Here is a 13341-nt window from a genome sequence, read left to right as displayed (position 1 = left end):
ATGTTTTATTATTGAATCTCATGAGCTTTTTTCTTGTAGAAAAATTATCAAGTATTTTACACCTTATAAATTCTTACATAGTTAAAGAAATAATTATATCGCTCAACACTCAAATTGCTCATAAACCGACTTGCAGGATGCAGTGACATGATTCGGAACCAAAATTAAAATAGTCTGGATGTTGTGGGGGGGGGGGGCCCCAAAACGGAAAGTGAAAGAGAAATTGGTCAGATGTCAGAGTGTTTCTACTGTCTCCCTCTGCAATCATAGTCCCAACGAACTTTTCAAACACTCGAACGTCCTGTAAAAAGGAAAAAAAACACACACATGAATATAAAAGAAAAAACAGGATTCAAGAAGTTCCTGACCTTCTTATCTCTTTCCTCTGACAAAACAGTAATGTGTATATCTATCTCTTCATGCTATATATATACATATAAGTATTATAAGATATATATACATGTATATATAATCCAGTGCTGCATAGTGATCCATTGCCCCAGACGTCACTTCTTAAATGATCCCACAAGGATATCGTTATCTAATCTGATCCAGAATCTTGCAACTCCCAATGCATTTATTATTCAATAGTAACATCTCCTTTTAATAATTTAAGCTGCTGCCTGCTTAGTTTCCTTTTCTGTGAAGTTGTGGGCAGCCTAGCATTTGTTTCTCTAAATATATATATGTATGTTCTTGCGTGATCTTTAACCAGACAGAACTAACTTTGTGGGTTTGATTTGAGGACCCTTTTTGAGGTTGATTGAAGTAAAATTTTGGGTGTTCTTTCTCTTCTTGATTTCTGGGGTTCTCACTGGAAAACTTGTTTCTTTGTGATTCTTGGTGTTAAGGGCTTTGTTTCTTGGTTGAGTATGTCATCAAAGACACTGATTCTAAGTTTTTGAAATGGGGAGCTGTAAGAGCTTTTTGTTTAATGCTCAAATTTTAAGCTGTTTACAACCCTTGCTTCCACCTTGTTCTTTGTTTCTTTGAGTATCTGCAGAGAATTCCTGTATTGCTTGGTTTGATTATCATTAGCGATATCTGGATCTTAATCTGTATTGATTGTTGGAGAAATACAACTTTAAGTTTATAGAAAGCACAGTTCTTGAATAGAGAAGTTCTGTTCCTTTATTTAGCTGAAATCATGGATATAAGTAATGAGGCTAGTGTTGATCCATTCTCAATTGGGCCTTCGACTCTCTTCGGTCGAACGATTGCATTTAGGGTCTTGTTCTGCAAGTCGATATCGCATTTAAGGCATCGAATCTTTGGAATGTTGTTGATGTGCTTGTACAAATTCAAGAACTGTTTGAGGGGCTACTTATCACCTGTAGTCTCATGGTTCCATCCTCGGAATCCACAAGGGATTTTAGTAATGGTTTCGTTGATTGCATTCTTGTTGAAACGATACACGAATGTGAAAACGAGGGCAGAGATGGCGTATAGGAGGAAGTTTTGGAGGAATATGATGAGATCTGCATTGACATATGAGGAATGGGCTTATGCTGCTAAAATGCTCGATAAAGAGACCCTTAGAATGAATGAATCGGATCTTTACGACGAGGAGTTAGTGAGAAATAAGCTTGAGGAGCTTCGCCATCGTCGTCAGGAATGTTCTCTTAGAGATATCATATTCTGTATGAGGGCTGATCTAGTCAGGAATCTCGGCAATATGTGCAATCCGGAGCTTCACAAGGGGAGACTCCACGTGCCGAAACTAATAAAGGAGTATATAGATGAAGTCACAACACAATTGAGAATGGTCTGTGATTCTGATTCAGAGGAGCTTCTGTTGGAGGAGAAGCTTGCTTTTATGCACGAAACAAGGCATGCATTTGGTAGAACGGCGTTGCTTTTAAGTGGGGGTGCTTCTTTGGGGGCTTTCCATGTAGGGGTGGCGAAAACATTGGTGGAGCATAAGCTGTTGCCGAGGATAATTGCTGGTTCTAGTGTTGGCTCTGCTATGTGCTCTGTCGTTGCTACTAGGTCTTGGCCTGAGCTTCAGAGTTTCTTTGAGGATTCTTGGCATTCGATTCAATTTTTTGACCAGATTGGTGGGATTTTCACCGTTTTCAAGAGGATCATGACACAGGGTGCGGTTCATGAGATCCGGCAGCTGCAGATGATGCTGAGACATCTCACAAATAATCTAACTTTCCAGGAAGCTTATGACATGACGGGACGAATCTTGGGTATCACGGTTTGCTCGCCAAGGAAGCATGAGCCGCCTCGATGCTTAAACTACTTGACTTCACCTCACGTCGTCATATGGAGTGCTGTGACTGCTTCTTGTGCGTTTCCAGGTCTTTTTGAAGCTCAAGAGCTGATGGCAAAAGATAGAAGTGGCGAAATTGTGCCTTATCATCCTCCATTTCATTTGGGCCCTGAAGAGGCTTCTAGTGTTTCATCGCGTCGCTGGAGAGACGGAAGCTTGGAGATCGATTTGCCCATGATGCAGTTGAAAGAACTCTTCAATGTGAATCATTTTATCGTGAGTCAGGCAAATCCTCATATTGCACCTCTCCTGAGGCTGAAGGCTATGGTTAGAGCTTATGGAGGCAACTTTGCTGCAAAGGTACGTTTCCGTGGACTTTTACGACGAATGTCTTCCCTGTTGAATCATTGCTCGACGAATGAAGAAACTGACTGCTTAAGCTTTTATACCAATGCAGCTTGCTCAACTAGCTGAGATGGAGGTAAAACACAGATGCCATCAGATATTGGAGCTCGGGTTCCCACTCGGTGGAGTTGCCAAGCTGTTTGCTCAAGACTGGGAAGGTGATGTAACCGTTGTAATGCCGGCTACGTTGGCTCAGGTATATACGGCCTGTTAAACATCTTTTACTCTTTCCTACGTCCCAATGAAAAACGACAAAAAACGTAGCGAACAGATTGAACTCTCACAATGCTTACTCGTAATAGGATTAGTCTCTATTGTGATGTTTATGTCTCTGATTCATCCTTTGTGATCTCAGTTATCAAAGGTAATACAGAATCCTTCTTATGTGGAGCTTCAGAAGTCAGCAAACCAGGGCCGGAGATGCACTTGGGAGAAGCTCTCAGCCATAAAAGCAAACTGCGGAATCGAGCTTGCTCTTGACGAGTGCGTTGCAGTGCTCAACCACATGCGTCGACTGAAGAGGAGTGCCGAGAGAGCTGCTGCTGCTGCTTCTCACGGCCCAGCCAGCACAGTCAAATTCAATGCTTCCAAGAGAATCCCTTCTTGGAACATCATTGCCCGAGAGAACTCGACAGGTTCCCTTGAGGAAGACCTCCTTGCAGACTCGCCTCATCACCAGGGAGTTGGCGGTTCAATGGGGCATAATGGTAGAACTTGGCGCATGCATCGCTACGCGCATGACGGCAGTGACAGCGAATCCGAGAGCGTTGATCTCAACTCGTGGACGAGATCTGGTGGACCGTTGATGAGGACGACTTCGGCTGATAAGTTCGTCGACTTTGTGCAGAATTTGGAGGTCGATCCAAGAACAAACAAAGGAACAACGAGCCACACAAACAATGCTGCAATCCAAGTTTCTGGTAGGGATCAAGTACTTCATGGTTTGAGCGTTGCAATACCGGATAGAACATCGGACACAGAATTTGATCCCGCAGATTTTAGCAACAGAGCTCGGACAAGCAATTCAAGCATTATGGTGGCTGAAGGCGATCTTTTGCAGCCTGAAAGAACCCACAATGGGATCATGCTCAACGTCGTGAGGAAGGAAGTCTTGACTCCATCCAACAGGAGTCATGATTCAGAAAACGTTGGATCTCCCCACGATTCCCTTCCCGAGTGCGTGCAACTCGAGAGTCCTGCAAACGAGATGGATATTAGCTCGGTGTCTGAAACTGGAGATGATGTTAGAGAGGACCTCTACAGAGATGACGTCGAACCGGGTCATGACTGATTAATCGGTTAGGTTAATGATGCCTATGACAAGCATGTCATGGACGGTTGAGGACTAGGAGGTTCTTTCACTACTAGTACATGCAAGAATTTCCAGGTTTTCACACGAATTCTTTGCTACTCAAGATTTGTCATTACAGGGTCCAAAATCTGCTTTCCCCAATGAATCACCTCATGTTGTCACAATCTGAAATTTCTTATGTTTTATGCAACTGGAGTCCAGAAATGCAAGGCATTGAACTGACATGTGACCTTGCTGTGATTGATCATCTGAGTAGATAACTTTCAATGACAATACATTATTAGGTTTGTAGAGATTCCATGTTGAGCCACATACTACAAAATATTAGGGATCAATACCCTCCAACTTATTCTATGAAACCAATTATGACAAGCATGAGAGAGAAAACAAACGTTTGATCAAATCAAACGACATAGTTATATAAACTTGTAAGGACCTTCAATGTGGATTACACTTGGAACGAGTGCTTGGAGAAGATCACATTAATGTATTTACACCTGAAATATCAGTCCCTTAAAGTGTATATTCATCGTATAGGAAGTATCATTTTTTTTTTCTTAACATGCTTCATTGCAACTAAAGCCGATATAAGGTAGAACGTTTCGGGTTGTTGTATCAAAAAATCAGATTAAAGTCTTTAAAAATAAATTTAGTTAAATGGAAAACTCAATGAGTAATATACGGTCCAGTTCTCTCAGCTGTAAAACCTACAAATCAAACTATCGATCAGAATTACACTCAGAAAAGTCTTAATTATAGCCCCCTTATTTGTATCTTAAGCCGGGGGTTTTTTCCCCTAATTATATACTTTCATGTAAATTACATAACCAAAATGATTACATGGTCATGATGAGCCCATAGATATTAGGGTTTAGGATGCACTAGGGCCAGATTATATGGACCTTGAATTAATTGAACTAAAATTTATCTGAAAATCATATATATACCATAGGAAGGTCTTGACACGACCTTCATAAGATATACCACCACATTACGAGCCAAAGTTTCTTGTGCTGATGGTGGTCGATTCCCAACAAAAATCTTTTTTTTTTTTTTTGGGATAAATTCATGAAATTAAGTCAGAATAGACAATACTTCACACTTAGTAACACTGCGTTTGTCGTTGCATCACATGCAACGAAATTTCAAGAAAATTACAAATTTAGCATAAATAATGGATTGGGGCATGAGGCTACCCCATACTTGAGAAAAACAACTCTGAATGGGGCAAAAGACAATGGCAAGGTGGGACAATCTACATGACACCTTAATCACATGCAAGAAGACAATCCCACAAGAAACTCACTTGTGAAATCACAAGTGACAAGAAATGATGCATCAATACTAAGTTGTCTTTCTCTCACTTCCAAACAACTTGGTAGAAGGGCTCAATCAAAGGCAAGTTCAAGGAAAGAAGCTCCAAAGAAAAGGAATGGAGATGAAGTAGTCAAACATCAAATTGCCCTTTCTTCAATCTATAATTGTTGAGTAGTGGTCCTATGCATTTTTGTCATTTGGTAATAATTCAGTGTTTGCCCCTTGCCAACTTGGTTGCCATGCATAGTATCTTTTATGAGGAGCACAACTGTTACTTGTGTTTATGTTCAATTCTCTCTAATGAAATAATGATTACAATTACTTTTCTATCTTTTTATATATGTTAGTCATCATGGTACGCTGTCTTTATGTGCATATAATAAATATTTTTATATTATAAATTAATAAATTATATTTTTAAAAAATAAAATAAAATCAACTCAAGGTATATCAACGCACCAAAAGAATTGGTATAGTATCCAGATTATCGGTATAATTATTATATTTATAAATTGGTGCGATAATGTCATTAATATTTAAATAAAAAGGTCCTCTATAGCCACAAATTTTAAATGTGACAATTATAATTCTAATTAGATAATTTTAAAAATTAATTATAATTATATTTTTTTTATAAAAATGACTTTGCATCATTTTAACACCGCTACATTAATATTTGTTTTGATAATATCTTAAATTGCAACATAGAAGAAATATAACGTTTAATCATGATTAATTGATATGAATAAAAATAAATAGTTGTAATAAATAGTCATTGACCATGACTACACAATGGTTGTTTGTCGTTGTTTTTGCGAGTGTGGTAAAAATATTTATCATGATTCATAACCATGGAAAAAAGTTATCTTTCATGGTAGATAAGCTAAGCTTTTGCATCAATTTTATCTAGCTTTGGTACTTATTAGGGTAAATTACAACTACTTCCTCTGAAATTTAATATAATTACAAAAACCTCACATTTATTTAAAAATTTACAAATACCCCCCTAATTTTAACATCCGTCTAACAACGAACTCATTCCATTAGCTTCTGTTAGGTTTTCATCCAATTTTTATAGTGAACTGACCAAAATACCCTTTTGAATTATAAAATAATAATTTTATAATTTTTTAAATTATTTTTTTAGACTATATCCCTATAGATTATTTATTTTGCACACCCTCAAATTTATTTATTTTTACATCGGTTCAAACATATATATATATATATATATAAATTTTAAAAAATTCCAGTAAGGGTAAAGTAGTAAATCCCTTTTTACCGTCTAAGGGCTACATAATTATTTTTTTATTTGAGGGAAGGGCGGAGGATATTTGTAATTTTTCAAACAATAAAGGAATATGTGTAGTAATGACAAACCTCAACGGAGGTAATTATAACCCTAGTTATTCACTACGATTTTTAGTCATAGCCATTATCTTGAACAATCAAGCTCCTTATCTTGAATTCCTCACAGAATAAACAATTTCTAAATAGATGATTGATCTTTCCAAAATCCCCAAAAAATAAATAAATAAATCCATCTATCTATCTATATATATTCTTGTTAATTTTATAAGAAGGGTAGTTCATGAGCATATATTCCTCCCTGCAGGGAAAAGCATTGCCCAATATATAGACCTTTTGAAAATCATATTATATGGTTAAGATGTGTTTGAGTTCTACTGAATATATGGATATTTATTTTATTTTGTATGAATTTATTACAATTAATTTATTATTTTTTATTATAAATACCTTTTTATTATTTGAAAAATTACAAATACCTTCATCAAATTACAAATATCCTAACAAATGCTCCGCTATAAGGAGCTATCACAAGGAGGTGTTTGTTAGAATATTTATAATTTTATTGAGGTACTTATAAGGGATTATTTGTAATTATGAAAAATTTTAGGGGAGCTCGTTGTATTTTACCATAATTTTTAATCAGATTTAACACTAATATTACTAAAAGTCAAAGACTATTAATTAATTTGTCAAAAATTATTTAACCAAAATAATTTTGCAAAAGTGAAAAATCTTTGAAACATAATTTATATTTCCTTAGTTGGGAGGCGGAAAAGAAGATTTTCATAATTTGAGGGTTCAAAATATTAATATGTAAATAGTTAGAGGGGCAAAGTGAAATTACTAGTGGTGTTGACTGAATGGTAATGATTGAGTAGAGCAGCAAATAATTAGGCAATCCAAGATTTTAATGTGATGCTGTAGATCTCATGCAGATTTTTCCAATTTTTTTTTTTTCATATCCAAAAAATAATTTAGAATTTGTTGTTCTGAATTTTTGGGGGAATATCTTTCAATAAACATATTTTCCATAATTAAAATAATAATAATAATAATATTAACTATGGGTTATTACTTTTAAATATTGTAGTATAAAGTAGGGTTAAATGTAATTTCTATAATGTATTTTTTGTATTCTGGAGTTTTAGTCTTTTATTTTTTTAGGGTGGCACATACATTCTATAATCTCTTTTAATTTTTTGCGATTTTGGTCCTTCAATCATCGAAATTTGCAAATATTACCGAAAAAGGCATATATGTAACCTCCACATGCTTTTTGGAATTTGGAGTTTTTTATTCTCATTGGTCAAATTAATGAATCGAAATTATGAAAAATTAAAAATTACAAAACCTATTCACTACCCAGAAAGATAAAGGATTAACATATCAAAATATAAAAAATACAGAACAAAAATTGCATTTAAGCCGTATAATGTATACATAAACGAACCACAATCTTTTTTTCAATAAAACAATTAGAATTATATCATAAATTTCAATCATTAACGATTTATTTATATATTATCAATATAAAAATTTATAATTAATTAATAACTATTATTAAAATAATTTAATATCCATACATGGATAAAATTCAGACCCATAATCTTATGATCAAAGAGCCTTAATTTCACTATTTAAAATAAATCTCATTAACAACCATAATTGTTTTATGTTAAAATGAGAGAATATAATTAAACTATAATGATTAAGAATGAATAACAATGAATCAAATGTCTCTCTTTCTGCATTTTTATGTTCCAAATATCAATATTATGTTGCAAGAACATTTATTTATTTATTTTTGTTATAAATATATTGAAGATATCATGTAAGGTTAATGATGTTTCAGAAATAAAATCTTCATCATTTTTCTTTTTCTTCAGGGATAATTACATTTACATCTCTTGATCTATGGTCTGTTTACACAAATCATCCATATTTTTTAGATAATTGCACATATACCCACCAAAACATCATTATTACTCACACAAACAACCCCTTATTTTTTCGAAAACTTACACACACACCCCTAAAAATGTTAATATCATTATACAAACTACTCCTATTTTTTTGCTGTTTATGCAAAAGATATGTGTAGTTTGTATAAATAGACCATAGGTCATGGGGTGTAAATGTAATTATTCATTTTCTTTAAAATAAAAGGTAAATTACAGCATGCACATCCCCTAAAGTTTGGCATGATTATAAATACCTTCTCGTTATTTAAAAAATTATATATGATTTCATAATTTGAACTCAACGAGCTTATTTTGTTAGATTTTCATTCAATTTTTTTATATAGTAAATTGTCCAAAATATCCTTTTAAGTATGGAAGGATTACTCAAAATCATGTGCGCTATACTTTCAACAAAATTATGTACCTTTTGAAACATAAAAAGCAAACTTACTAAAATCGTGCTAATTAGCAGTAGTCTCAAAAGGAATTGAAGACAGCAAACGGATAAAAGGAAACTCAGCAGCACGCTTTTACAACACGACTTTCACACCATGAGCATTATTATATCGGTAATTTAGCGACAAGTTTGGAGACGGATGTGGTCCCAAGCCCACAGTTTAGTGTTGCGTGATTGACGTGTTACTAACCGCGTGCTATCCGTAGCCTTTTTCGGCGTGCGGTTATCTGTTGGCGCGTAAATTAGAGACGAATACTTTTCCTTTTCTTATTTTTTTTAAATAATGATTAATTATATTCTCAAATTAAGATAATAAATTATTAGGATAAATGATTAATAGTTTATTACTTTATACATCTATTTGGTTTCATTTTTTTTTGTTTTTTAATATTTATTTATTTATTCCCTAACTTCCACTCTCTCACTATCTTTTTTTTTTATTTATTTTTATGCATCTTTTTTGTCACTATTTCTTTTATAAATTTAATATTAATTTATTTATTTTATATATTTTATTTAAATAATATTATAAAATTTGCACGTATACAGGTGTGCCGCACATTACTAATTAATAATGATATATTAAGTAATATTTGTCGACACGGAATTAATCTTTAGCATCGAAAGAATTAATTGGGGGTAGTTTTCTTGGATTTGAGCTCAAAATTTATACTTTTTGTGTGATTAGTCGTTTTTTCTAAATTTTAATACTACTATTATATAATAAGTGTAATTTGATTAAATTTCTTTATTTATCGAGAAATGTTAGTCCAGATTTTCAGACATGGTGAGGTTTACTGTAATTTATTATGAAATATTATATAATTATTAGGGTTAAATATATTTTCACTGCTAAAATATGTTTCCCTCGTCAATTACCCCTAAACTAAATAAATCTTCATTTGCCCTCATATCTTTGAATAATTCTTTAAATTAAATAAAAATTAACAAAAATACCATTGATTATTAATAATATGATATATTCACATTGATACCCTCTATTATTTAATATATCAATCAATTTGAAAAGTTTATTCAACTATAATGTCTATAAATTAATATTATATTTATATAAATTAATTAAGTACAAAATAATTATTTTAAATTTGAGTTTATAAATAGTCGCATTGATAATTTTATCCACAAGTATTTTAGGGTATAGGCTCCACCCAAACTCAAAAAATTATTACAAAAGATATGCGTTCAAGTTCGGATCTAATATAAAAATATTAGATACGGATATGGACCATAAGTATCAAAATGAATTTGGGTCTGGGCCTAGGTGTAAGTATTATCTCTAATTTATAGACTTAACGTATTCGACCTAAGGTTAGGTTAAGGTAGAAATAGAATTTGTATGTGAAAAGACAAAAAAAAAAAAAAAAAAAAAAATTATCTTATTAACTCTCAAATTACCTCACTTGACATTTGGGTGCCAAAACAATAAGCTCAACGACCACTTGTAATATTTTTGTTATTAAAATTATATCTCATCTAATGCACAGACACTAGCTTGTAAATTTATTATAATTTAAAAGTGGGGTAAATTATATTTTTCCATCTAAACTATGTTCATTTTTACACTTTCAAACCGAAACTTTTTTTTGCATCAAGCCGTCAACTTACCATCTCAACTTTGTGAAATTTGCAGTTTAACACATATGACCATCTTTTTGTTGATTTTTCTGCTGAAAAAACATCACATGCTGTGCATATGTGAAGAATATCAAATTACATAAACCTTAAATATCGAATGTGCACTGCATATGGTGGTTTTTTGATAAAAAAAATAATTTTAAATGGTAAAATACAAATTTCGTAAAATTGAGATAGTAAGTTGATATAAAAAAAATAAAATTTAAATGCCAAAGTGTAAAAATGATCATAGTTTGAATGACAAAATAAAATTAACCCTTATAAGTGCTATTAACATTTATCTTATCGATATGTAATTAATCCAATATTAATTTATTAACATTATAAATGAATAAAAAATCGAAGTCAAATTGATGATATATTTAACTATAGGGGGCATTAAAATAAATATATCATATTATTAATAGTTAAAGGTATTTTTATCCATTTCCGTTTAATTTAAATGATTATCACAAAATAGGGGGTAACTGAAGATTTCTTTAGTTTAAGAAGAAATTGACGAGGATAGTATACTTTACGGCTGCAAAATGTATTTAACCCTAATTATTTAAGGACGATAGTGAGAGCCCTTCTTTCTCTACTTCATGGATTTTTTTTATCATATTTTTTGTTTTCCATGTTTATTAACAATTTTGATTTTTTTTTCTATAAGTTGATATTATCACTTTTGTTTTAAATCTTAAATTGTTTATATATATTAATATTTTCTCAAACAACAATATTCTTGCTCGTCTTTAAATTTTAATTTTTTTATAACAAAGTAATGTCGTTTGTTTTTCAATTTTTGATTTTTTTTTCTTAATTTTGTAACGAAGCAGTACTTCTTATTTAAATTTTATGTAACTTTTATATAGGAATTTGCGTTATCAAAAAATTTCTTATAATTATTTTTAAGATGGGTTGGAATTAAATTTGGCAAATATATAAATATATATAATGATGAAAGATAAAATCGAAGAAGCCACAAACGATCAAGATTAGGATAAATTAATTAAATTAATTTATTAAAGTGAAATCAATCATAAACCAATCATTAGTCTAATCTTATTATAATGTTAGAATCAATACCTAAAAACACTCATTCGAATCAATCAAAATTGATCACACCCTGCAAATCAATTTAATTAAATTTTTTGCTAAAAGCAAGAAACAATAAATAATATTTTTTTTATTTTAACATTAATCCAATTTTTTTGGTTATTAAATTTTTAAATATTGGATCTCTTGACTTATTACATCATTTGTGTTAGATTCATTTTGTAAAATTAATTATTAACACTGACGTGCATATAAATCTGACTTCTTACGGGATTAATGAAAATGACCTTGATATCGGAACACACTTCAAAAAGACTAAAAAGCCCTTAGGTATAGTTAATTTTTTTTTAAACACACCCACATATTGTTATCCAATAATGAGAATTTTTTTTATTAAATTTGATGAAATCAAACCAATCACAAAATAAAAATAATATATTTATTAAATATTTAATTATTTTTTTAATTATACAATAAATATATTGCAGTTACTGTATAAATAATTTAGGTAAACCAAACCTAAATTAAGATAAAATATGGCCCAACAACAACACACAAAATGAACCACCAAAATCAAATTACACCAAACTCCCTTCTAAAAATACTAAAACTACTCCTTCAACATAAAAACTCTCTCTCTCTCTACGAAACTTCCTGGAAGGTAACCATGGCTGCCACACTCTCCATCCATTTAACCCTTCGCTTCTTCCTCTCTCTTTCCCCTCATACCCCAATTCTCTCTCTCTATCTCTCTCTTCTACTCTCATTTCATCTCTTCTCTCTACTGGGTTAGATTTTCATTCTCTCCTAATTCCACTATGAAACTCACCAAGATCATCCCCGGAAAGCTTCTCAAGCTCAAGAAATCGCGTTCCGTTTCCAGATCGGAAAATGAAGCGTTGTCGTTCAGCTCCCAGACGACGACGTCCTCATCCGCATCCGACGACGGTTTCAAGAAGCCCACTGGCTTATCCACGCCGACCAGCGTGCTTCCTTCGCTGTCCGCTGAAATATCTCCCAACGAATGGCCGGAAATCCCGGCCGACATCTACTTCGAGCTGAAACAGGCTTTCGAGATGATCGACAGAGACGGCGACGGAAAAATAAAGAAGGAGGAGCTGGAAGGCTTGCTCTGCCGGCTGGGGCCCGAGCCGCCCTGCCAGGAGGAGCTGAAACTGATGTTAACCGAAGTGGACAGAGACGGCGACGGGTGTATTAGCCTGGAAGAGTTCTACGCGATCGGCTCCGCCTTCGCTCCGCCGGCTCGCGACGGCGAACTGAGGGACGCGTTCGACTTCTTTGACTCGGATCGCGACGGGAAGATAACGGCGGAGGAGCTGCTGAACGTTTTCAAAACGATCGGGGACGCGCGGTGCACGCTGGAGGACTGCCGGCGAATGATAAGAGGGGTGAACAGAAACGGAGACGGGTTCGTCTGCTTCGAGGACTTCAGCCGTATGATGGAACAGCAGCAAAGATAGTACTCCAAATTCTCCTAATCTTGTTTCACAACAAAAATAATAAGAAAAGGAAAAATTATTATCATTTCGCTGCCCTGAAATTTTCCTTTATTATTATAAACTCTTAAATTTAATTTTTCCATCACAAAATATGTGTTGCACTATAAACAAAAATGTGTATATATAAAAGAAAGTTTCTATACACA

At 33.2% G+C, this 13341-nt stretch overlaps 2 protein-coding genes across 2 annotated transcripts; both read left to right on the top strand.

The window, feature by feature from the left end:
* LOC105162570 (triacylglycerol lipase SDP1) lies at window positions 228-4159 on the top strand. The gene is made up of 3 exons (XM_011080629.2): window positions 228-2578; window positions 2676-2819; window positions 2979-4159. The coding sequence occupies exons 1-3, from the start codon at window positions 1148-1150 to the stop codon at window positions 3912-3914; spliced, it is 2511 nt and encodes an 836-aa protein (XP_011078931.1). The 5' UTR covers window positions 228-1147; the 3' UTR covers window positions 3915-4159.
* On the top strand, window positions 12328-13341 carry LOC105162569 (probable calcium-binding protein CML36). The gene has a single exon (XM_011080628.2). It carries the CDS (start codon window positions 12494-12496, stop codon window positions 13154-13156), a length of 663 nt encoding a protein of 220 aa, XP_011078930.1. The 5' UTR covers window positions 12328-12493; the 3' UTR covers window positions 13157-13341.

Source organism: Sesamum indicum, linkage group LG5 (assembly GCF_000512975.1).
Source record: "Sesamum indicum cultivar Zhongzhi No. 13 linkage group LG5, S_indicum_v1.0, whole genome shotgun sequence".
Taxonomy (NCBI): Eukaryota; Viridiplantae; Streptophyta; class Magnoliopsida; order Lamiales; family Pedaliaceae; genus Sesamum; species Sesamum indicum.
The sequence above is the reverse complement of the archived record's forward strand: the minus strand, read 5'-3'. Positions and strand labels throughout refer to the sequence as shown.